This window comes from Macaca fascicularis, chromosome 7 (assembly GCF_037993035.2).
Source record: "Macaca fascicularis isolate 582-1 chromosome 7, T2T-MFA8v1.1".
Lineage (NCBI taxonomy): Eukaryota > Metazoa > Chordata > Mammalia > Primates > Cercopithecidae > Macaca > Macaca fascicularis.
This window is the reverse complement of record NC_088381.1, coordinates 19,233,166-19,258,295: the sequence shown is the minus strand read 5'-3', so window position 1 is coordinate 19,258,295 and position 25,130 is coordinate 19,233,166. Positions and strand designations below refer to the sequence as shown.

General features: G+C 42.3%; 1 protein-coding gene across 14 annotated transcripts in view; it reads right to left on the bottom strand.

The window, feature by feature from the left end:
- The window catches only part of STARD9 (StAR related lipid transfer domain containing 9), a 153,757-nt gene that overhangs the window by 80,763 nt on the left and 47,864 nt on the right, over positions 1 to 25,130 (bottom strand). For 13 of the 14 annotated variants that reach the window (XR_012414835.1, XR_012414836.1, XM_065547831.2 and 10 more), the window contains 4 exons: positions 7,655 to 7,771; positions 4,548 to 4,580; positions 4,400 to 4,461; positions 3,662 to 3,774 (listed from right to left, as the gene is read on the bottom strand). Coding sequence is in view for 8 of the 14 variants with exons in the window: in XM_065547831.2 (XP_065403903.1) it covers positions 3,662 to 3,774; positions 4,400 to 4,461; positions 4,548 to 4,580; positions 7,655 to 7,771 (325 nt within the window). In the remaining 6 variants the exon portion in view is untranslated. Of the gene's footprint in view, positions 1 to 3,661; positions 3,775 to 4,399; positions 4,462 to 4,547; positions 4,581 to 7,654; positions 7,772 to 25,130 lie in introns of those variants that run through there. The other variant, XM_073995629.1, reaches the window with a different exon arrangement.

Here is a 25,130-nt window from a genome sequence, read left to right as displayed (position 1 = left end):
TGGTTCTTCTAGCCTGGGCAACATAGCAAGACCCCATTTCTAAAAGAAAAAATAAAAAACAGTTAGTTGGCACGATGGCACATGTCTGTAGTATCAGCTACTTTGGAGGCTGAGATAGGAGGACTGCCTGAGTCCAGGAGTTTGAGGCTGCAGTGAGTCACAATCGTGCCACTGCACTCTAGCCTGGGTGACAGCATGAGACTCTGATCCAAAAACAAAACACCACCATAAAAAAAACTGGGCCTTCACCACAGTTCGAGAAGCATATAGAATATCTCTTAAAAATAATCACTATTGCAAATATATTACTTAATGGTAAAATGGTGAAGCTTTCCTCTGAGAACAAGACTGTCACCACTTTTATTTACTATTGTACTAGAGGTCCTAGTTTATGCAGAAAGGCAAGAAAAAAATGGCACAAGAACTAAATGGCTGGGGTTGGGGGGAAACTCCTGTGACTTACAGATTGAGTATATAGGAAATACAGAATTTTTCTCAAGTTCCAACTACCTACCTCTTGGTTTGCACCTGTACCTTTACATTAAAATAAAGACCACAGTGAAAATACAGTACTGTCTTTGTCTCACTTAGGTATCAGTTTAGATCCTATAACCACTGGCCTCTTACGTGTGCTTTGGGCAGGCCATTGTGCATTTCAGATTTCAACTTAATCTCTCATCTAATTAATAAACTTTCTAATGGAAAGGCTACTCCTTTCCTTTCTTTGGATTTAGGTAGCTATCAAGGTCCATCTCACAATTCTGAACTGGAACTGCAAGTTCTTTAAGGGCTTATATTTTCATATTTCCCATGGCACCCAGAATACTATAGGCATCTTGTAGGTACTCAATAAATTTCTGTAGAATTAGTTTCAAGCCAGAAACCACTTTCCACTTTAAAGTTATATTCACAGAATGGATGAGCCTTAAGACAGATGGACGGGCAGATAGATAAGATATATATATAGAAAGAAAACATTTTTTTAAAAAAGTTTACTAAGATCTCATCAGAGGGTGGTGATGGGAATAACATAGTTCAGTGTGACTACTCAGGGTCCTAGCTTCCAAGGCGGGTTCTATACTATTTCAGCTCATGGCTCCTTCACTAAGAAATGTCCACCTGTATTTGTAAAGGTTTAAGAATGTCCAGAGTGGTTCAAGAAACTTGTGACACAGAATCTAAGAGATTTTTCACTGGTTTAGAATTTAGCATTTCTTACCTCCCTCCCCTCAAGGGTTCACTCCATAAAGGTATTCAAAAGCGTCCTGAACTTTGCACCATAAACCCTGAGATTTGAGTCCTGATCCTGTCATTGACGTTGGACATATGATCCAAGCTTGCAAGAATCATATTTTCTGGGTTGCAGGCACTATGCCAATCAAATAATCTAGACTCCTAGGCCTCCCTTCAGGCTCTTGATGTTCAGGATTCTGTTCCACTCCTCTCTTCCAGTCCAGTGACAGTTTCCCAGTTTCAATTCTGTTCCAACTCTAGCTGTGTGACTTTGGAACAACCTTTAACTTTCTCCAGATTTCACTGCTTTCTGTATAATGCGGATATCTGAACTATGTCTGAGTTCTCCTCTGGTTACTCCTCCCACACATACATACACACTTTTTTTTTTGAGACGGAGTCTTGCTCTGTCACCAGGCTGGAGTGCATGCAGCTGAGGGATCTCGGCTCACTGCAACCTCCGCCTCCCGGGTTCAAGCAATTCTCCTGCCTCAGCCTCCCGAGTAGCTGGGACTACAGGTATGTGCCACCATGCCCGGCTAATTTTTTGTATTTTTAGTAGAGACAGGGTTTCACCATGTTGGCCAGGATGGTCTCAATCTCCTGACCTCGTGATCCGACCGCCTAAGCCTCCCAAAGTGTTGGGATTACAGGCGTGAGCCACTGTACCCAGCCCACACGGACTTTTAAGATAAGAAGTTTGATACTGCTGCATTGACTCATGGTCTGCCTTGAAAGTATTGCTTTACACAGATATGTATACCCACAGAGTTTTACAGAGCAAACTTAAACTGGTTCCTAGCAAAGGAAATGGTATTTTTGTTGTTGTTTCTAAGCTGCCATTTATGATTGAACATTTGGGAAAAGACACAGGTAGCAGAATCAGTCACTGGCATACCTATTGTATCATCCATTTGCCATGCCCTGACCAGAGAACAGCGGCTCTTGATTGTTCATGTCCTGCTCCTTATCAGGATTTAAATTAGCACACTACAGCCGGGGGCGCTGGCTCACATCTATAATCCTAGCACTTTAGGAAGCTGAGGTGGGAGGATCACTTGAGGCCAGGAGTTCAAGACCAGCCTGGGCAACACAGTGAGATCCCATCTCTACAGCAAATTTAAAAATTAGCTGCCTAGGTGCACGCCTGTAGCCCTAGCTACCTGGGAGACTGGGGCGGAAGGATCACTTGAGCCCAGGAGTTCAGGTTGCAGGGAGCTATGACTGCATCACTGCATTCCAGCTTGGGCTACAGAATGAGACCTTGTGGCTAAAAAAAAAAATAAAAAATAAACTAGCATACTGCTATAGGAACATAAAATGTATATATTACTTTGTTTTGTTTTGTTTTGAGATGGAGTCTCGCTCTGTCGCACAGGCTGGAGTGCAGTTGCGCAATCTCGACTCATTGCAACCTCTGCCTCCTGGGTTTAAGCGATTCTCCTGCCTCAGCCTCCTGAGTAGCTGGGATTACAGGTATGCACCACCACACCCAGCTAATCTTTTGTATTTTTAGTAGAGACAAGGTTTCACCATGTTGGCCAAGCTGGTCTTGAACTCCTGACCTCCAGCAATTCACCCACCTCAGCCTCCCAAAGTGTTGGGATTACAGGCATAAGCCATTGCACCTGGGCCATATATTAACTCTTATAAGTGGCCTGGAAGGGTAAAAACTTCGCCCATAAAAGAACCCAACTATTGCTACTTAATAGCAGGATCTACCTTAATGATATAAGACAGATGGTACCAAGCACCAAACATCAGTACTTGATTAGGAAACACATCAAATCCTACTCCATGTCTGATGTCTGACTTCGCCCTATCTCTCCTACCTACTGACTACCACCACCAATGGAAGAGAAAGGGGACTGGTTTACCAGGGAACCAGTAGAGGCTCTGCCATATTGGGCGCCTGAAGATCCCACCGCATTCCCTACAGTTTTCCCTCTCATTCACCATGCTTTAGCCACACTGGCCCCTTGAAAACACCAAGCCTTCTCCCAGGGCTCTAGTCCATTCCATTCCCTCTTCCCGAAACACTTCTCACCTTGTTACATCATTCTTCACATGACTATAATCCTTTCAGGTCTCAGCTTAAATGTTTCCTCCTCAGAGAAGCTCTTCTTGATCACCCCATAAAGGTGGGTCACCAACACTTTCCAATGTTCTTTGCCACTGACATCTATTTATTTATTAGCCTTTATCACTACTTGTAATTGTTTGTTTCCTGACTCACACCCACTAGATTGTAAGCTTGCCTGAGGGCAGGACCATGTCTTCTCTATTTATCAATACATATTCAGTGTCTAGTACAGTAGTTGGCACACAATAAGTGTTCATTACACATATGTTCAATGAATTAGTGAATATTAGGAGAGCTTCCCAGGCTTCAGTTTGGTTTCGGATCTCCAGGACCACAGTAGCTCACCTTGTACATAGGGCCCCATCTCTGGATGCTCCCTGACCCGCAGGGTATAGGGCTTTTTTTGACCAGATTGCTTCAACAGATCCCGCACCCGTTCATTATAGATTTCTAGAAAACTAGAGAGAAGTAGAAGAAGGCAACAACATAATTACATTTTGAAAAAAAGTAGAAACAACACTGAGCTAAAAATCAGGTCTTAGTTCCTGTTCCAGCTCCACCTCTGACATTCTAAGGCACTGATCAAGCGAAGGTTCCCCCTTGAGTCTCTTTCCATACATATACAAAAGTGTTTTTTTTTAATTGTATTTTTATTTTTGAGATAGAGTCTCACTCTATTTCACAGGCTGGAGTGCAATGGAACAATCTCAGCTCACTGCAACCTCCGCCTCCCAGATTCACCACACCCAGCTACAGAGGTTGTTTCTTGAGTGAGTTTCAAACATGACCCTTGAGCTTTGAGCTCTATTGTTCTGTGAAGGCATCTCAAGGGCTACTTGACAGCCAGGGTCAGCTGGGCCACAGAAGGAAAGACCTGCTTGTTAAGTCTATGGGTAGGAAATTAAGTTTTCTACAACCAAGGGCCTAAGTATGTTTCTCAGCTCTTATACTGCAAGGTATTTCTTCTGTGGCTTTTCTCCATCCCTGTGGTGACTCTGGAAGCAAAGAGAGGACAGCTGAACATGGCAGAATTTGGAGGGGAAGGAGAACTACTGCAGATCCCAGAGCTTGGTAGGTTCTTACCTTACTTTTATCCTACAGGAGGAAGGCAGTGAGGCACAGTCTTTCTCCCTGATGAAGAGACCCTGCACAAACCAGAGGGTTGGGGTTTCATTGTAGGAACTGTACAGAGACCTACTTTGAGAGGATCCAGCCAAAAGATAGTGTATACCTCACATATCCGTGGTGTCAGCCCAACAGAGGCCTGGAGAACAGAAGAAAAGAAAGCATTATTGTTTACTCAAGATGATGCTCTCCCCCACCGAATACCCAGGAACCATCCTCAGCGTGGGGGATGGGTGCCCGGACTCCTTGTGCTAGCCTCTTCACTTCAGGCAGCTTCACTGGAGAATATAGATGACTTTTATGTGCCAGTGCTCTGAGAGACACTCATGGAAGAAATGTACCAGATGAGAGGCATATGTATCACCATAAGAAGGAAAAGGGGAGGCCAGGCGTGGTGGCTCACGTCTGTAATCCCAGCACTTTGAGAGGCCGAGGCAGGCGGATCACGAGGTCAGGAGATTGAGACCATCCTGGCTAACACGTGAAACCCCGTCTCTACTAAAAATATTTAAAAAATTAGCCGGGCGCGGTGGCGGGCACCTGTAGTCCCAGCTACTCGGGAGGCTGAGGCAGGAGAATGGCATGAACCCAGGAGGTGGAGCTACCAGTGAGCTGAGATGACGCTACTGCACTCCAGCCTGCGCGACAGAGTGAAACTCTGATTTAAAAAAAAAAAAAAGAAGAAGAAGAAGGAAGAGAAGCCAGCACACCCAGACACCTGCTTTTATGCAATGAAGGTTACATTATTCTTGGATAAAAACACTTTACCAATGTTCCTCCTAGACTCTCTACACCTGGGGAATGGAGTATATGAGTATTCAAAATACACATTTAGACCAGGTGTGGTGGCTCACCCCTGTAATCCCAGCACTTTGGGAGGCCGAGGTGGGTGGATCACTTGAGCTCAGGAGTTAGAGACAAGCCTGGGCAACCTGCGGAGACCCTGTCTCTGGCTAATACAAAAAAAATTAGCCTGGCATGGTGGCGTGTGCCTATGGTCTCACCTACTCAGGAGACTAAGGTGGAAGGACCACTTGAACCCAGGATGCAGAGGCTGCAGTGAGCTGAGATTGCACCACTGCACTCCAACCTGGGTAACAGAGTGAGACCCCATCTCAAAAACAAAACAACAACAACAACAACAATAACAAAACACGTTTAGAAAGAGGTAGTTTCTTTTCTCATCTTGTATCCAGTGCTAACTTGTACCCGGTTAAGGGCTTTATACTTTTGGTTTAGCGGCCAATTTCTTCTTTTTTTTAATTATTATTTTTTTGAAATAGAGTTTCACTCTTGTTGCCCAGGCTGGAGTGCAATGGCACAATCTCGGCTCACTTCAACCTCCATCTCCCAGTTCAAGCAATTCTTCTGTCTCAGCTTCCCGAGTAGCTGGGAGTACAGGCGCCTGCCATCACACCTGGCTAATTTTTGTATTTTTAGTAGAGACGGGGTTTCACCATGTTGGTCAGGCTGGTCTCGAACTCCTGAGCTCAGCTGATCCACCTGCCTCAACCTCCCAAAGTACTGGGATTACAGGTGTGAGCCAACGTACCCAGCCCCAATTCTTTTAACGTCAAATACTGTGAAATCACACTAAACACCGGACAAAGTGAGCAATGAGCTAGGCCCCAGGCATCAGGGATAATCATCAAAGAGGAATCATGTTCTACAGAATGTTCCTGTGTAGTGTTTATTTTGTTACCCACCTAACAGGATATATATACTTTTAGAGACAGGGTCTCTTTTTATTTATTTATTTTTTTGAGACAAAGTCTCACCCCATTGCCCAGGCTGAAGTGCAATGGTATAATCTCAGCTTACTGCAACCTCAGCCTCCCAGGTTCAAGTGAATCTCATGCCTCAGCCTCCCAGATAGCTGGGATTACAGTTGCGTGCCACCACATCTAGCTAATTTTTGTATTTTTAGTAGAAACTTGGTTTCACCATATTGGCCAGGCTGGCCTTGAACTCCTGACCTCATGATCCACCCGCCTCGGCCTCCCAAAGTGCTGGGATTACAGGAATGAGCCACCGCACCCAGCAGAGACAGGGTCTCTCACTCTGTTGTCCAGGCTGGAGTACAGTGGCAAGATCATGGCTGATCACTGCAACCTCAACCTCCCAGGCTGAAGCCATCCTCCCACCTCAGCCTCCTAAGTAGCTGAGACCACAGGCATGTGGCCCTACACCCGGCTAATTTTTGTATTTTTTATAGAGATGGGGTCTCCCTATGTTGCCCAGACTGTTCTCAAATTCCTGGGCTTAAGAGATCTTTCTGCCTCAGCCACCCCAAAGTGTTGAGATTATAGGTGTGAACCACTGTGCCTGGCACCCCGACCAGGATACTTCTAAACCCAAAACAAAAAGGTATTAAGGAACTCTGCCCTCCTGATTTTCTGTGATAAAGGAAGGCTCTCATTAAATCCTATATACTTTTGAAAGCCCCTGGCTCAGGAACTAGTTCTCCTGCTTTCTTCTAATACACAGATCTAATACATGTAGGCTTGGAGCTTGGCCACAATAATCAAATCTCTGCACAGCTCTAGCCTGCACTTAAGATTTAGTCCAGGTCTTGTCCACAGCAAAGGTGCAAAACAGCTTCAAATAACGAACCTGGAGATAACAAGAAATTCAGTAGGACTGACGAGAACCGCTTTGTTGAAGGGAGCTGTAAAATTCTAAGGCTCTTCAGGGTTTAATAAAAAGGGGTTAATTATTCAAAGTTTACCTTCCAATTAAATGCTGAAAAACTCTTTTTTGTTTGTTTTTTGAGACGGAGTTTCGCTCTTGTTGCCCAGGCTGGAGTGCAATGGCACGATCTCAGCTCACCACAACCTCTGCCTCCTGGGTTCAAATGATTTGTGATTCTCCTGCCTCAGCCTCCCGAGTAGCTGGGATTACAGGCATGCGCCACCACGCCAAGCCAATTTTTTTGTATTTTTAATAGAGACGGGGTTTCTCCATGTTGGTCAGGCTGGTCTCGAACTCCCAACCTCAGGTAATTCGCCCGCCTTGGCCTCCCAAAGTGCTGGGATTACAGGCATAAGCCAACGTGCCCACCCGAAAAACTCATTCTTAAAACAGAAGACGGCTCATTCAATCTTCTTTAAAGTTGACTGACTACAGAAATCATATTCTATCTCACAGTAGTAAGTACAATGCAAGGTTCAGGCTTGCTATGGCATTAGGACTATATCTCATTGTAATACTCACTGGGGTCCCCAGCATGGTATATGTCTTCCCAGAGCCTGTCTGTCCATAAGCAAAAAGGCATATGTTATAGCCTTTGGCAACTCCAGACAGTACTTCCATCCCTAAATCCTGGAAAACCTGTAACAACAAAAGCAGAGGAAATATCACTGTGGTCCTTCTTCTCATAGCAGATTTAGAATTATTTTCTAATCTAAAAAAATATATAAAATATTTCAAACATCCATGACTATTAATTCACTACCATTTCATAGGAATCAATTTAGCTTCATAAAAAGATAGCTAAGGAAAATTCATTCATTCAGCCCGTCAAATTATTTAAGTGCCTACTGTATCTAGATACAATACTAGACTCTGAAGATACAAAAGTAATATGGTCTCTAAACTTAAGGCAAACAGAGTGTAGAAGAGCAAAGATATGCAAGCAAAATAATTCTGTATCTCTCATAAGAAAATGTTTAATATGGTTAATCAGGTAAAGCTGCAGTGAAATACTGCCCAATAACAAAGAAATTCAGGGTCTTAGGATACCACACTGAAGATCAGTAAGACCAGAAGTTAGGGAGGTGTTTTCCATGTGCATTTATTTTCTATACACTCCCTCCTCAGATTGACCCTAAGAGCTGGCTGGTTCTGCTGGTCATTTACCCCTGCTTCAGTGAATCAGAAACAGGCAGAGGTCCTCATGTGAAAACTCCTATACTTGGAATACTGCTTGGAAGTCCTACTGAGCTCTGTTTGGCAGACTCTGGTCTCAGGAAAAAACAGCCAGCTTTATGGGGAAGGCACAGCTTCCTAGTTCAGCCAGTCTTCAGCAGAGTGGTATGTGGGCATCTGCATACCCATGGCTGTTACGGTGGACGTTTACCCTTTGTATTGTTGCCCAGCATCAAAATACTCTTCCTTTGAACCTTTGGTTGTGTCAGTCTCGGTGGGAAGCACAACTCAATGTTCTACTATAGAAGCCAAACAGGCCAGATATTCCTCTCCACCTAGGACAACGCTAGCACGTGAAATGAAGCCAGATAGGGCTGGATGCAGTGGCTCACGCCTGTAATCCCAGCACTTTGGGAGGATGAGGTGGGTGGATCACCTAAGGTCAGGATCACCTAGCCTGGCCAACATGGCAAAACCCTGTCTCTACTAAAAATACAAAAAATTACCCGGGCATGGTGGCAGGCACCTATAATCCCAGCTACTTGGGAAGTGGAGGTAGGAGAATCACTTGAACCCAGGAAGTGGAAGTGCAACGAGCTGAGATCGTGCCATTGCACTCCAGCCTGGGAGAGAGAGTGAGACTCCATCTCAAAAAAAAAAAAGAAAGAAAGAAAGAAATGGGGCCAGACAACTACATGTCACTTGACAAGTAGAATATCATTTGAATTTTGAAAGAAAGACATAAAAATAAAGAATAGTTAATAAATTGTCCATACTGGCATCAAGGATCCAATAGCACTGCCTGCTGGGCATGCAGTGGTAGAAGTGCCAAGTGTGGTGCTCAAATCAGACAATTCTGTGATGTAGTTCCGCCTGGGGTCCCTGCTGCTTAGTATCCCATGTCTTCCTGCCCATTTTTCAACTTTCCCCTCAATTCTGTGACTCCACTGATATGATTCTAAGGTATAGTGTGTTCTTACACTTCAAAGCTGTGTGATATTGGGCAAGTTACTTAAACTCTGTAAACTTCCGTTTCTTTAGGTATAAAATGTTTATTTTTGTATCTGTAATACAGGTTTGTCATGAAGATTAAAGTAATACACTTAATTAGGGACAAAGATAGGAGCTGCTAACTCAAGACTACACTCCTTGTTTTTTTTTTTTTTTTTTTTTTTTTTTTTTGAGACAGGGTCTTGCTCTGTCCCCCAGGCTGGAGTGCAGTGGCACAATCTTGACTTACCACAGCCTCGACCTCTTGGGCTCAAACGATCTCCCTACCTTGGTCTCCTGAGCAGCTGCAACTGCAGGTGTGCACCACCACGTCCAGCTAATTTTTTTGTATTTTTGTAGAGACAGGTCTCCCCATGTTGCCCAGGCTGGTCTTGAACTCCTGGGCTCAAGTGATCCACGTGCTTCAGCCTCCCAAAGTGCTGGGATTACAGTTGTGAGCCACTGTGCCTGGCCCTTTACTTATTTATTTATTTTTTCTTAAGAGACATGGTCTTATCCTGTCAGCTAGGCTGAAGTGCAGTGGCACAATCATAGCTTACTGCAGCTTTGAACACCTGGGCTCAAGGGATCATCTCGCCTCAGCCTCTTGAGTAGCTAGGATTAAGGGCATTTTTATTATTTTTCTCTTTGTTAGTTTGTTTTAATAATCAGTGTTAAGTTGTCATCAGTTTAAACAAATGGGTTATTTGCAAGCCTCATGGTAATCTCAAATCAAAAAACCTACAAAAGATACACAAAAAAATAAAAAGAAATTAAAATATGCCACCAAAGAAAACCACCTTCACAAAACAGGAAGACAGGAAGAAAAGAAGGAGGGAAGAAAAGACCACAAAACAACCAGAAAAGAAATAACAAAATGGCAGAAGTCCTTACTCATCAATAATAACGTTGGATGTAAAGGCACTAAACTCTCCAACCAAAAGACGGAGCTAAATGGATTTAAAAAACAAGACCCAACAATCTATTGCCTACAGGAAACACACTTCACCAGTGAATACACATATACACTGAAAACAAAGGGAGAGAAAAAGATATTCCGTGCAAATGGAAACCAAAAAAGAGCAGAATTAGCTACACGTATATCAGACAAAATAGATTTCAAGACAAAAACTTAAAAGAGACAAAGGTCATTATATAATCAGAAAGGGGTCAATTTAGCAAAAGGATGTAACAATTGTAAATATATATGCACCCAACACTGGATCACCCAGATATATAAAGCAAATATTATTAAAGCTAGAGAGAGGCCTCAACATAGTAATAGCTGGAGACTTCAACACCCCACTTTCAGCATTGGATAGATCATTCAGACAGAAAATCAACAAAGAAATGTTGGACTTAATCTGCACTGTAAACCAAATGGACCTAATAGATATTTACAGAACATTTCATCCAATGGCTGCAGAATACACATTCTTCTCCTCAGCACATGGATCACTCTCAAGAATAGACCATGTTACGCCACAACACATGTTTTAAAGAATTTTTTAAAAAATCTTCCTGAAAGGTGGGTTAAGGAAAAAATAAATAATAAAACAATTCAAAAAAGCTGAAATCATATCAAGTATCTTCTATGACCACAATGGAATAAAATTAGAAATAATAACAAGAGGAATTTTGGAAACTATACACACACATGGAAATTAAACAATGTGCTCCTGAATGACCAGTAGGTCACTGAACAAAATAAGAAGAAAATTTTCAAATTTCTTTTTTGTTTTTGGAGACAGAATCTCACTCTGTACTCAGGCTAGAGTACAATGGTGTGATCTCAGCTCACTGCAACCTCCACCTCCCGGGTTCAAGCAATTCTCATGGCCCGGTATACCAAGTAGCTGAGACTACCGGTGCGCACCACTACGCCTGGCTAACTTTCCGTATTTTAGTAGAGACAGGGTTTCACCATGTTTCACAGGCTAGTCTTTAACTCCTGAGCTCAGGTAGTCTGCCTGCCTTGGCATCACAAAGTACTAGGATTACAGTCTTAAGCCACCATGCCTGGCCTAAATTTCTTGAAACAAATAGATATGGAAACACAACATACCAAAACAAATGGGATACAGAGAAAGTACTACAAAGACAAAAGTTTACTGCAATAAGCATCTATATCAAAAAAGTAGAAAAACTTCAAATAACCTAACAATGCATCTTAAAAACCAGAAAAGTGGCCAGGCATGGTGGTCCATGTCTGTAATCCCAGCACTTTGGAAGGCAAAGGCAAGAAGATCACTTGAGCCCAGGAGTTCAAGACTAGCCTGGACTCAAGCTCTATAAACTCTTGCAATATAGCAAGAATTCATTTCTATTTTTTTAATAAGAAAAAGAACTAGAAAAGCAAGAGCAAATCAAACACAAAATTAGCAGAAGAAAAAAATTAGAAATAAATGAAATTGAAATGAAAAAAGCAATACAAAAGATCAATAAATTGAAAAGCTGGTATTTTGAAAAGATAAAATTGATAAGCCTTTAGACAGACTAAGAAAAAAAGACCCACATAAATAAAATCAGAGATGAAAAAGGAAGCATTACAACTGACACTGCAGAAATCCAAAGGCCCATTAGAGACTACTATGACTATACACCAATAAACTGGAAAACCTAGAAAAAAATGGATAAATTCCTAGACACAATCTACCAAAATTGAACCATGAAGAAATCCAAAACCTGAATAGAACAATAGCAAGTAATGAAGCTGTAATAAAAATCTCCCAGCAAAGAAAAGCCCAGAACCCGATGGCTTCACTGCTGAATTTTACCAAACATTTAAAGAAGAACTAATACCAAGCCTACTAAAACTACTCCAAAAAAATGAAAAAGGGAATACTTACAAACTCATCTTTTAAGGCCAGTATTACCCTGATACTAAAACCACACAAAGATACATCAAAAAAAGAAAACTACAGGCCAATATCCCTGATGAACACTGATGCAAAAATCTTCAACAAAATACCAGCAAACCAAATTCAACAACATGTTAAAAAGATCATTCAGGCCGGGCATGGTGGCTCATACCTGTAATCTCAGCACTTAGGGAGGCCTGAGGTGATGGATATCTCATCTACCCTGATGTGATTACTATGTATTATATGCCTGTATCAAAATATCTCATGTACCTCATAAATATATATATATACCTACTATATACCCATAATTTCTTTTTTCTTTTTCTGAGACAAGGTTTCACTCTGTTGCCCAGGCTAGAGTGCAGTGGCACAATCACAGCTTACTGCAGCCTCAACTTCCCAGGTTCAAGCAATCCTCCCACCTTAGCCTCCCAAGTAGCTGGGACTACAGGCATGTACCCCCATGCCCAGCTAATTTTTGTATTTTTTATAGAGATGGGGTTTCGCCATGTTGCCCAGGCTGGTCTCAAACTCCTGAACTCAAAGTGATCTGCCCACCTCGGCCTCCCAGAAAACAAATGGCCAAGCACAGTGGTGCACACTTGTAATACCAGCACTTTGGGAGACTGAGAGGCCTCAGCTACTTGGGAGGCTGAAGTGGAAGGATTGCTTGAGCCACGGAGGTAGAGGTTGCAGTGAGCTGACATCACACCACTGCACTCCATCTACCTGGGGCAAGACAGCGAGACACTGTCTTGAAAAAAAAATTGATATCGAAAACCCTCTCATAAACCATTAAATTAAAGAAAAGATGGCCAGGCGCGGTGGCTCACATCTGTAATCTCAGCACTTTGGGAGGCCGAGGCAGCGCAGATCACCTGGAGTCAGGAGTTCAAGACCAGCCTGACCAACATGGTGAAACCCCATCTCTACTTTAAAAAATACAAAATTAGCTGAGCATGGTGGCACATGCCTGTAATCCTAGCACTCAGGAGGCTGAGATAAGAGAATCATTTGAACCCGGGAGGTGGAGGCTGCAGTGAGCCAAAATCGCGCCACTACACTCCAACCTGGGCAACAAGAGTAAAACTCTTTCCCCGGCCACCAAAAAAAAAAAAAAGAAGAAGAAGAAGAAGAAAAGAAATAATTAAAACTTTTGCCAGGTGTGGTGGCTCATGCCTGTAATCCCAGCACTTTGGGAGGCTGATGCGGGAAAAATCACTTGAGGTCAGGAATTCAGAGACCAGCCTGGCCAACATGGTGAAACCCTGTCTCTACTAAAAAACACAACAATTAGCCAGGCATGGTGGCAGGTGCCTGTAATGCCAGTTATTTGGGAAGCTGAGGCAGAATAGCTCGAACTTGGGAGGCAGAGGCTGCAGTGAGCCGATATCGCACCATTGTGCCCCAGCCTGGGCAACAGAACTAGACTCGGTCTCAAAAAATAAATAAATAAATAAAATAATAATAACTAAAACTCTTTCCTCGTATCTTGAAGGTTTTGTTAGAGCTTGGTGTCATTCTTTTTCTTTTAATAAATATGAAAATCATTCCACTGAGAGGGAGGTTACTTATCCAACAAAATACATGTAGTCCTCAGCCCTTAATACCTTCCCACAAAAATGTTTCATGCATGTCTATTACAAACTGAAATTGCTATTAAAAACTAAAATTTCCTTTTTTTTTTTTTTTTTTTTTTTTTGAGACGGAGTCTCGCTCTGTCGCGGCCCAGGCTGGAGTGCAGTGGCCGGATCTCAGCTCACTGCAAGCTCCGCCTCCCGGGTTCACGCCATTCTCCGGCCTCAGCCTCCCAGGTAGCTGGGACTACAGGCGCCCACCACCTCGCCCGGCTAGTTTTTTGCATTTTTTAGTAGAGACGGGGTTTCACCGTGTTAGCCAGGATGGTCTTGATCTCCTGACCTCGTGATCCGCCCGTCTCGGCCTCCCAAAGTGCTGGGATTACAGGCTTGAGCCACCGCGCCCGGCCTAAAAACTAAAATTTTCACACAGAAAAGAAATACATTAGTTTTTGTTAATCTACAAAAAAAAAAAAAAAGGAAGAAGAAAATAGCAGCCGGGCATGGTGGCTCACACCTGTAAACCCAGCACTTTGGGAGGCCAAGGCAGGCGGCTCACCTGAGGTCAGGAGTTCAAGACCAGCCTGGCCAACATGGTGAAACCCCATCTCTACTAAAATACAAAAATTAGCCGGGAGTGGTGGCATGCGTCTGTAATCCCAGCTACTTGGGAGGCTGAGACAAAAGAACTGCTTGAGCCCAGGAGGTGGAAGTTGCAGTGAGCCAAGATCGCGCCACTGCACTCTAGCCTAGGAGACAGAGTGAGACTCTGTCTCCAAAAACAGAAAATAGCTTTAAGGCTGGTGGTGGTGGCTCACGCCCGTAATCTCAGCACTTTGGGAGGCTGAGGTGGGCGGACCACTTGAGGTCAGAAATACGAGACTAGCCTGGCCAACATGGTGAAACCCCATCTCTACTAAAAATACAAAAATTAGCTGGTTGTGGTGGTGCACACCTGTAACGCAGACGTTGCAGTGGGCCAAGACTGTGCCACCACACTCCAGCCTGGGTGACAGATTGAGACTGTCTCAAACAAAAAAGAAAAAAACTTTAAATGTTTATGATGTATTCTGTTTAAATGCATTTTAAATATTACTTATCTCTATGGGTCTGTAACTCCATTGTTAAAATAAAAGAGTATTAGAAAACTTTATTCTGTTTTAGAAAAATTGCTACTAAATGCAGTACCAGATAACATCTTTACTGACAAGGGTATTTGTGTATTCACTATGAGAATTATTCTTATGTTTTATTATATAAATAGTATGTTCAAAGTAAAAAAGAAAAAAAAAAAGACAGGCTGGGCATGGTAGCTCATGTCTGTAAACCCAGAACTTAGGGAGGCCAGGGCAAGTGAATCACCTGAGGTCAGGAGTTCAAGACCAGTCTGGCCAACATGGTGAAACCCTGTCTCTATGAAAAATACAAAAAATTAGCTGGGTGTGGTGGCACATGCCTATAGTCCCAGCTACTTGGGAGGTTGGGGCAGAAGAATCGCTTGAACCTGGGAGGCGGAGGTTGCAGCGAGCCGAGATTGTGTCACTGCACTGCAGCCTGGATAACAGAGGGAGACTCTCAAAAAAAAAAAAAAAAAAAAAAAAAAAAAAGAGACAACAGAAAATGGTGATAAACAAAAATGATCCCACTATTCAGAGATAATACACTTTTTTAAAAATATACTTTAAGTTCTAGGGTACATGTGCACAACGTGCAGGTTCGTTACATATGTATACATCTTCCATGTTGGTGTGCTGTACCCATTAACTCATCATTTACATTAGGTATATCGCCTAATGCTATCCCTCCCCCCTCCCCACAATAGGCCCTGTTGTGTGATGTTCCCCTTCCTGTGTCCAAGTGATCTCATTGTTCAATTCCCACCTATGAATGAGAACATGCAGTTTTTGGTTTTCTGTTCTTGCAATAGTTTGCTGAGAATGATGGTTTCAGGCTGCATACATGTCCCTACAAAGGACGCAAATTCATCCTTTTTTATGGCTGCATAGTATTCCATGGTGTATATGTGCCACATTTTCTTAATCCAGTCTGTCATTGATGGACATTTGGGTTGATTCCAAGTCTTTGCTATTGTGAATAGTGCCGCAAAAAAACATACATGTGCATATGTCTTTATAGCAGCATGATTTATAATCCTTTGGGTATAATAATGGGATGTCTGGGTCAAATGGTATTTCCAGTTCTAGATCCTTGAGGAATCGCCACACTGTTTTCCACAATGGTTGAACTAGTTTACAGTCCCACCAACAGTGTAAAAGTGTTCCTATTTCTCCACATCCTCTCCAGCACCTGTTGTTTCCTGATTTTTTAATGATTGCCATTCTAACTGGTGTGAGATGGTACCTCATTGTGGTTTTGATTTCCATTTCTCTGATGGCGAGTGATGATGAGCATTTTTTCATGTGTCTGTTGGCTGCATGAATGCCTTCTTTTGAGAAGTGTCTGTTCATATCCTTTGCCCACTTTTTGATGGGGTTGTTTTTTTCTTGTAAATTTGTTTGAGTTCTTTGTAGGTTCTGGATATTAGCCCTTTGTCAGATGAGTAGATTGCAAGAATTTTCTCCCATTCTGCAGGTTGCCTGTTCACTCTGATGGTAGTTTCTTTTGCTGTGCAGAAGCTCTTTAGTTTAATTAGACCCCATTTGTCAATTTTGGCTTTTGTTGCCATTGCTTTTGGTGTTTTAGACATGAAGTCCTTGCCCATGCCTATGTCCTGAATGGTATTACCTAGGTTTTCTTCTAGGGTTTTTATGGTTTTAGGTCTAACATTTAAGTCTCTAATCCATTTTTAATTAATTTTCGTATAAGGAGTGAGGAAAGGATCCAGTTTCAGCTTTCTACTTATGGCTAGCCAATTTCCCCAGCACCATTAATTAAATAGGGAATCCTTTCCCCATGTCCTGTTTTTGTCAGGTTGTCAAAGATCAGATGGCTGTAGATGTGTGGTATTATTTCTGAGGGCTCTGTTCTGTGCCATTGGTCTATATCTCTGTTTTGGTACCAGTACCATGCTGTTTTGGTTACTGTAGCCTTGTAATATAGTTTGAAGTCAGGTAGTGTGATGCCTCCAGCTTTGTTCTTTTGGCTCAGGATTGTCTTGGCAATGCGGGGTCTTTTCTGGTTCCATATGAACTTTAAAGCAGTTTTTTCCAATTCTGTGAAGAAAGTCATTGGTAGCTTAATAGGGATGGCATTGAATCTATAAATTACTTTGGGCAGTATGGCCATTTTCATGATATTGATTCTTCCTATCCATGAGCATGGAATGTTCTTCCATTTGTTTGTGTCCTCTTTTACTTCATTGAGCAGTAGTTTGTAGTTCTCCTTGAAGAGGTCCTTTACATCCCTTGTAAGTTGGATTCCTAGGTATTTTATTCTCTTTGAAGCTATTGTGAATGGGGGTTCACTCATGATTTGGCTCTCTGTTTTTCCGTTACTGGTGTGTAGGAATGCTTGTGATTTTTGCACATTGATTTTGTATCCTGAGACTTTGCTGGAGTTGCTTATCAGCTTAAGGAGATTTGGGGCTGAGACAATGGGGCTTTCTAAATATCCCTGGGACGCAAGGCTGGTTCAACATATGCAAATCAATAAACGTAATCCAGCATATAAATAGAACCATAGACAAAAACCACGATTATCTCAACAGATGCAGAAAAGGCCTTTGACAAAATTCAACAGCCCTTCATGCTAAAAACTCTCAATAAACTAGGTATTGATGGAACATATCTCAAAATAATAAGAGCTATTTATGACAAACCCACAGCCAATATCATACTGAATGGGCAAAAACTGGAAGCATTCCCTTTGAAAACTGGCACAAGACACGGATGCCCTCTCTCACCACTCCTATTCAATATAGTGTTGGAAGTTCTGGCCAGGGCAATCAGGCAGGAGAAATAAATAAAGGGTATTCAGTTAGGAAAAGAAGAAGTCAAATTGTCCCTGTTTGGAGATAATACATTCTTAACATTTGGTGTTGAAATAACTCTTTCAGACTTTTGTTCTAGTTCTAGATGATATATCTAACGTTCCTTCAAGGTCTTAAATTCTGTTGTAAATACAGTAATTAAGAATACTTGAATATAATGAGGATACTAAGCTGAACCTTGTTTTGTTATATTATAGACATAGTGTTTTTCTGTTTATGCTTAGGCAACTTAATATTTTTCATTTTAATAATTAAAATTTCCTATTTAATTTCCACAGTGGGAAAGCATGCTATAGCTCCACTCACAAGGCATCCAAGCCTTACATAAGCCACTGTCCACTTGGCAGTAGCCTACCCAAAGTGTGAACAATCTAAGAAGGGAAAGTGTCATCTGTGCCAGCTTTGCAAACATAACCCCACAGTTTCAGGAAATACTGTCCACTCTTCATAAATGTCAGGTAAATTCTGGGCTGTTCCTTCAATCCCACTACAAGCCATTCATCTTTGGGTCTCTACCCAATATAAATGTTTATAGATGCATCTATTCCCATTGTAAGCCTAGCTAGGAGTTTAACTAACATAATTTGGGCCCTGGCCCAAGTGTGGACCAGATACTATCCCTGAAACATTGCAGATTTTCCTAGGCAACAGCCTATATGTAACTTTGACAAATGAATCTAGATTTCCTATTTGACTTCTCCATTTTATGCTGTGAATTACAGATAGATTTATTTCCCATGTTCATCCACATTCTATATTTATCCATGCAAGGCATACCACGGAAATTGGTATTTAAACAGTTCCCAAAGAACAAGAGGAGGGAGAGACTACAACAGAAATTTTGAAATGCAGGTAAACACGAACAAAGCCAAATGAAATCTATGCCATACCCAATAGAAAGAAAGAAGAGTCATTATTTTGAAAGGAATGAGTCTTGAAACATTCAAGTCCCAGAACTACAATTCTTTTAACCTTGGAAGAAAGTATTTACTGAGTTCCTAACGGGAACCCAGCACCACATAGGACACTGAGAGAGGTTTGAAAAACCTTTTAAACACTGTCTTCAGTCCACAACAAACTCATCATATAGTTGGAGAGACAGACCATAGAGTCAGTAAACAGTTCAATACCAGTACACAGTAAAATATGAATAAAGAGTAAACATAAATATTACATTTGGAGAAAGGAAAATGACTGTGACCTGAGGTAGTGAGGGAAATATTCATAGCAGAGTTGGCATTTGATCTGCATCTTTTTTTTTTTTTTTTTTTTTTTTTGAGACGGAGTCTCGCTGTGTCACCCAGGCTGGAGTGCAGTGGCGCGATCTCGGCTCACTGCAAGCTCCGCCTCCCGAGTTCACGCCATTCTCCTGCCTCAGCCTCCGAGTAGCTGGGACCACAGGCGCCCGCCACCACGCCCAGCTAGTTTTTTGTATTTTTAGTAGAGACGGGGTTTCACCGTGTTAGCCAGGATGGTCTCGATCTCCTGACCTCGTGATCCACCCGCCTCGGCCTCCCAAAGTGCTGGGATTACAGGCTTGAGCCACCGCGCCCGGCCTTTTTTTTTTTTTTCAAAGACAGTTTCACTCTTGTTGCCCAGGCTGGAGTGCAATGGCACGATCTCGGTTCACCACAACCTCCGCCTCCCAGGTTCAAGTGATTCTCCTGTCTCAGCCTCCCAGGTAGCTGGGATTACAGACATGTGCCACCATGCCCAGCTAATTTTTGTATTTTTAGTAGAGACGGGGTTTCTTCATGTTGGTCTTGCTGGTCTTGAACTCCCGACCTCAGGTGATCCGCCTGCCTTGGCCTCCCAAAGTGCTGGGATTACAGGCGTGAGCTACCACGCCCAGCCCTGATCTGCATCTTAAGCTATACTTACTTATTTCAAAGCTCACTTTGAGACCGGTCCCTACCTTGAAGCCCCACATAATGTCCCCAGATAAAGGCCTTCTCTCTTAAGTGAGGTTGACCCCACGACTGTATCACCGTAAAATATAAAATGCATCCTTATCATTTCAATCCTTAGAACATCAGAGCTCTGGATAAAACAGTACTAACAACCATGTCACATTACTCCCTCTGAAAAATCTTTGTACTTCCATTTGTCAGCTCTTAATACCTGGCTGTCAACCTTGGAAAGTTCATGGTTAGAACTAAAGATCTCCTGCCTCAGGAACAACGGATACCCAGGCAAGTAACCACAGAAACACTCAAACAAATCTCTTTGCCCCAACCCTTCATTCAAGTTACTTTTATTTGAATAAGGAAATATGGATCCAAAACAGAGAGACATCCACTGGGCAGTGGCTCATGCCTGAAGTCTCAGCTACTCAAGAGTCTGAGGTGGGAGGATCACTTGAGCCCAGGAGCTCAAGCTTGCAATGAGCTATGATCATGCAGCTGCACTCCAGGGTAAGCAACAAAGTGAGACCCTGTCTCTGGAAAAAAAAAAAAAAAAAAAAGAGCTAGAGAGAAAGCTACAGGTGATAATGAGAAACTTGGCTTTCAGTTTTCATTATTCTTTGTTTTTTGCTTTTAAGAGACAGGGTCTCACTCTGTGTCTCAGGCTGGACTGCAGTGGTACAATCATAGCCCACTACAGCTTTGAACTCCTGGGCTCAAGGGTCCTCCTGCCTTGGCCTCCAAGTAGCTAGGACTACAGTTGCACACCACCACAGCCAGCCTCATCATTGGATAAAGGAGTTATAAATTAGGAGAGGAAGAAAGCAAGAATGAATTCTTTTAACATAGAGTCAAGGAAACAAACAAAAAAGAACGAATTGTATGGTATTAGATCAGAATCAGTGAGAACTCGTAGGCTTCAACATAGATTGATAAAGAACTAGATATATATATGTGTGTATATATGAAAATGTATATGCAAATATATATTCCCTAGCTTTGTCTAACATTACTGAAAGGACCTGAAAACAGTAATAACCCAACAGAAATGATCACATCTAGCACCCAGAACTTGGTTTCTAAATACCATTTTCCACTAACAGCAACAATTTGAGCATCACAATTGTTAAGTTCAGCCTAAAGCTGTCTCCTTACAGATTTTAAGTGTGGACCAAAGGTTTTTCCATACATAGCGGTTATAACCTAACTAAATGTATAAACATACTGTAACCTACTTTTGTAACAAGTAGCCAAGTTTCAACCAATCACGTACAGCCAACTGTTCAAACTGTGTTCAGATAAAGCAAATGAGCTGTAACCAATCCAACTGTTTCTGTACCTCACCCCTGTTTTCTGTATGTCACTTTCCTTTTTCTGTCCATAAATGTTATCCAACCATATGGCAGCCTCAGGCTCTATCTGAACCTATTGTAGTTCTAGGGGCTGCCTTATTTGTAAATTCTTCTTTGCTCAATTAAGCTCTGTCAAATTTGTCTAAAATTTTTCTTTTAACACAATAAGCAATGATAGTAACAGGTTGTAATCCACTGTATAAAATAGGAAACTACGAATGAAAGATATAATATATAATATAACCATGAATCACAGATACAAATAATTTGAAAGTCTGATGAGGGCTGGAATACATAGTTTCAAAGTACTTCCTACAAAATATTTATTAATTACAAAGAAGAGAAAGAGTAACTTTACAGTGAAAAAAAATCTGGCAGACACCACCTTAATCAAGCAATCAAAGTAAACTCAGTGATACTGCTATCAAGGATACATAATCTGAACGTAATCATGAGGAGACACTGGACAATCCAAATTAAGGGACATTAAAACCAAGTGTGGTGGCTCACCCCTGTAATCCCAGCACTTTGGGAGGCTGAGGCAGGTGGGCAACTTGAGGTCAGGAGTTCGAGACCAGCCTGGCCAACATGGTGAAACCCCATCTCTACTAAAAACACAAAATTAGCCAGGTGTGGTGGCACATGCCTGTAATCCCAGCTACACAGGAAGCTGAGGCAGAACTGCTGGAACCTCGGAGGTGGAGGTTGCAGTGAGCCAAGATTGTACCACTACACTCCAGCCTGGGTGACACAGGGAAACTCTGCCTCCAAAATAAAATAAAATAAAATAAAATAAAATAAAATAAAAGGGACATTCTACAAAATAATTGGCCTGTAATCTTCATAAGTGCTAAGATCATGAACATCAGGGAAAAACTGAGGACCTATTCCAGACTGAATTAGACTAAAGTTAAGATAACTAAAGGCAACGAGTGATGCTGAACTTGATCTTTTCTGTAAGGATCTTACTAGGACAATCAATGAAACCTGAATGAAGTCTAAGGATTAGATGGTGGCAATTAACACTTAAAGTTCCTGAAACTTTTTTTTTTTTTTTTTGAGACAGGTCTCACTTTGTTACTCAGGCTGGAATACAGTGGTGGGATCACAGCTCACCGCAGCCTTGACCTCCCAGGCTCAAACAACCCTCCTGCCTCAGCCTCTGGAGTAGCTGGGAATACAGGTGTGAGCCACCATGCCCAGCTAATTTTTAAATTTTCTGTAGAGACAGAATCTCGGAAAAAAAGAAAAATCTTCTTATACCTGCTAAATTGGAGTGTATATTCAGGGCAACTTGAACCTCTGCTCCCAGGTTGCAATGCTCAAGCTTGGCCCAAATAAACTTTCTGCTTATTTTGCCTCAGCTTTTTCCTTTTAGGTCAACAGTGAGGAGCAGGAAACCACAAAAATAATCCAGTAACCTAGAACCAACGAAAGTGGAAATTCAGCACCCCTGGGCCCAAAGGGTCAAGGGAAAGAAGTGGTCACCTGGAAGGAGAATGATGAAGAGAAACCAGCTTAAGAGAAGCTTAACTTTAAGTTAAAAGATGCCAGACCAAGACAATTCTACTGGAGGAAACACCTCCTGTTGATCTGAATAAAGGCCTCTCGTTTATTCAACTCCAACCTCAAGCCTTAGAGCAACTTAGCCATTGATTAGTACAACAGTATATTCATTTTAAGGAATGAGAGGGGACAAAAGCAAAATAAACCCAAAGAAATTAGGTAGAGCTTGAGCCAGGGATCCCCAACCAGGAACCAGTCCATACAGCAGGAGGTGAGTGGTGAGCAGGCAGGCAAGGAGCGAGTAAAACTTCATCTGTATTTACAGCCACTCCCCCATTCCTCACTTTACTGCCTGAGCTCCGCGTCCTGTCAGATCAGCGGAGGCGTTCGATTTTCACAAGAGTGTGAATCCTATTAAATTGTACAGGTGCCTGCAAGGGTTCTAGGTAGCATGTTCCTTATGAGAATTTTTTTTTTTTTGAGACAGTCTTGCTCTGTCACCCAGGCTGGACTGCAGTGGCGCGATCTTGGCTCACTGCAAGCTCCGCCTCCCAGGTTCAAGACATTCTCCTGCCTCAGCTTCACAAGCATGCCAGGCTAATTTTTGTATTTTTTAGGAGAGACGGGGTTTCGCCATGTTTGTCAGGCTGGTCTCAAACTCCTGACCTCAGGTGATCTTCCCTCCTCGGCCTCCCAAAGTGCTGGGATTACAGGTGTGAGCCCCTGCGCCCGGCCTCCACATGAGAATCTAATGCCTAATGATCTGTCACTGTCCCTGTCACCCCCAGATGGGACCATCGACTTGCAGGAGAAAAAGCTCAGGGCTCCCACTGGTTCTACATTACGGTGAGTTGTATAATTATTTCATTATTTATTACAACATAACCATAGAAATAAAGCGCATAATAAATGTAATGTGCTTGAGTCATCCTGAAACCATCCCTCCACCCTGCCCTGGTCTGTAGAAAAACTGTCTTCCACAAACTGGTCCCTGGTGCCAGAAAGGTTGGGGACTGCTGGCTTGAGTGAATGGATAAACCAACTGTGGTATATCTACACAGTGGAATACTATTTAGCAATAAAAAGAAACAAACTCTTTGATACAAGCAACAACATGGATGGATCTCAAATGCATTATTATAAGTGAAAAAACCCAGTCTTTTAAAAAGGTTTTTTTTTTTTTTTTTTTGAGACGGAGTCTCGCTCTGCCGCCCAGGCTGGAGTGCAGTGGCCGGATCTCAGCTCACTGCAAGCTCCGCCTCCCGGGTTCTCCTCCCTCAGCCTCCCGAGTAGCTGGGACTACAGGCGCCCGCCACCGCGCCCGGCTAGTTTTTTTGTATTTTTTTAGTAGAGACGGGGTTTCACCGTGTTAGCCAGGATGGTCTCGATCTCCTGACCTCGTGATCCACCCGTCTCAGCCTCCCAAAGTGCTGGGATTACAGGCTTGAGCCACCGCACCCGGCCTAAAAAGGTTTTTTTTAAGGCAGGGTCTTGCTCTCTCACCCAGGCTGGAGTGCAGTGGCACAATCATGGCTCACTGCAGCCTAAAACCCCTCCCCTTCCACCTCAGCCTCTCAAGTAGCTGGGACTACAGATGTGTGCCACCATGCCCAGCTTTTTTATTTTATTTATTTATTTTTTTATTTTTTGTAGCGATGTCTCACGTTGTTGCCCAGGCTGAAAATCCAGTCTTAAAAGGTTACACACTACAGTAAGTCTATGTATGAGATTCTGGAAAAAGCAAAACTATAGGAACAAAAAGCATTATCAGTGGTTGCCAGGGGTTAGGGTGGGAGGATAGTTGGAATACAAAAGGGCAGCACTTGGGAATTCCTGGAGTTGTTCAAATTATTCTGTGTCCTGTCTGTGGTGATTACAATAATCTATGCATGTGTAAATATTCATGGAAATGTACACGAAAAAACTAAACTTTACCATATGTAAATTTAAATTTTTAAAAATTCAACAAAATTTGGAAGAGTGAAAAACTGAAATTAAAGAGTAAAAACTGAAAAGAGTAAAAACTGAAATTAACAGACTAGAAAACAAAATGTGTTATAAAGAATAAATATTTACAAAAGCAATTTCTTTGGGAAAACAATGAAATAGATAATGCCAGATTAAGATGGGGAAAGATTAAAAAAATATATCTGGGGACAAGAAAAAAGAACCATATATAAAAGACAAAACTGTTGGCTGGGCACGGTGGTTCACACCTGTAATCCCAGCACTTTGAAAGGCCAAGGCCAGGTGGATCACAAGGTCAAGAGATGGAGACCATCCTGGCCAACATGGTGAAACCCTGTCTCTACTAAAAATACAATAATTAGCCGGGCGTGTTGGTGCACTCCTGTAATCCCAGGCTGCGTCAGGAGAATGGTTTGAACCCAGGAGGCAGAGGTTGCAGTGAGCCAAGATCAAGCCACTGCATTCCAGCCTGGCGACAGAGCAAGACTCCATCTCAAAAAAATAAATAAATAAAAAATAAAAATAAAAAGGACAACTTTTTTCAAGTATATTTTAAATTAGAAGAGGACATTCATGCATATGCATAGTGATATATTCTAGCACCATAAATTTGGAAACCGAGATGAAATGGATGATTATCTAGCCCAATATAAATCACCAAAATCAACTCAAATAAGTGTATAGTGGCTGGGTGTGGCAGCTCATGCCTGTA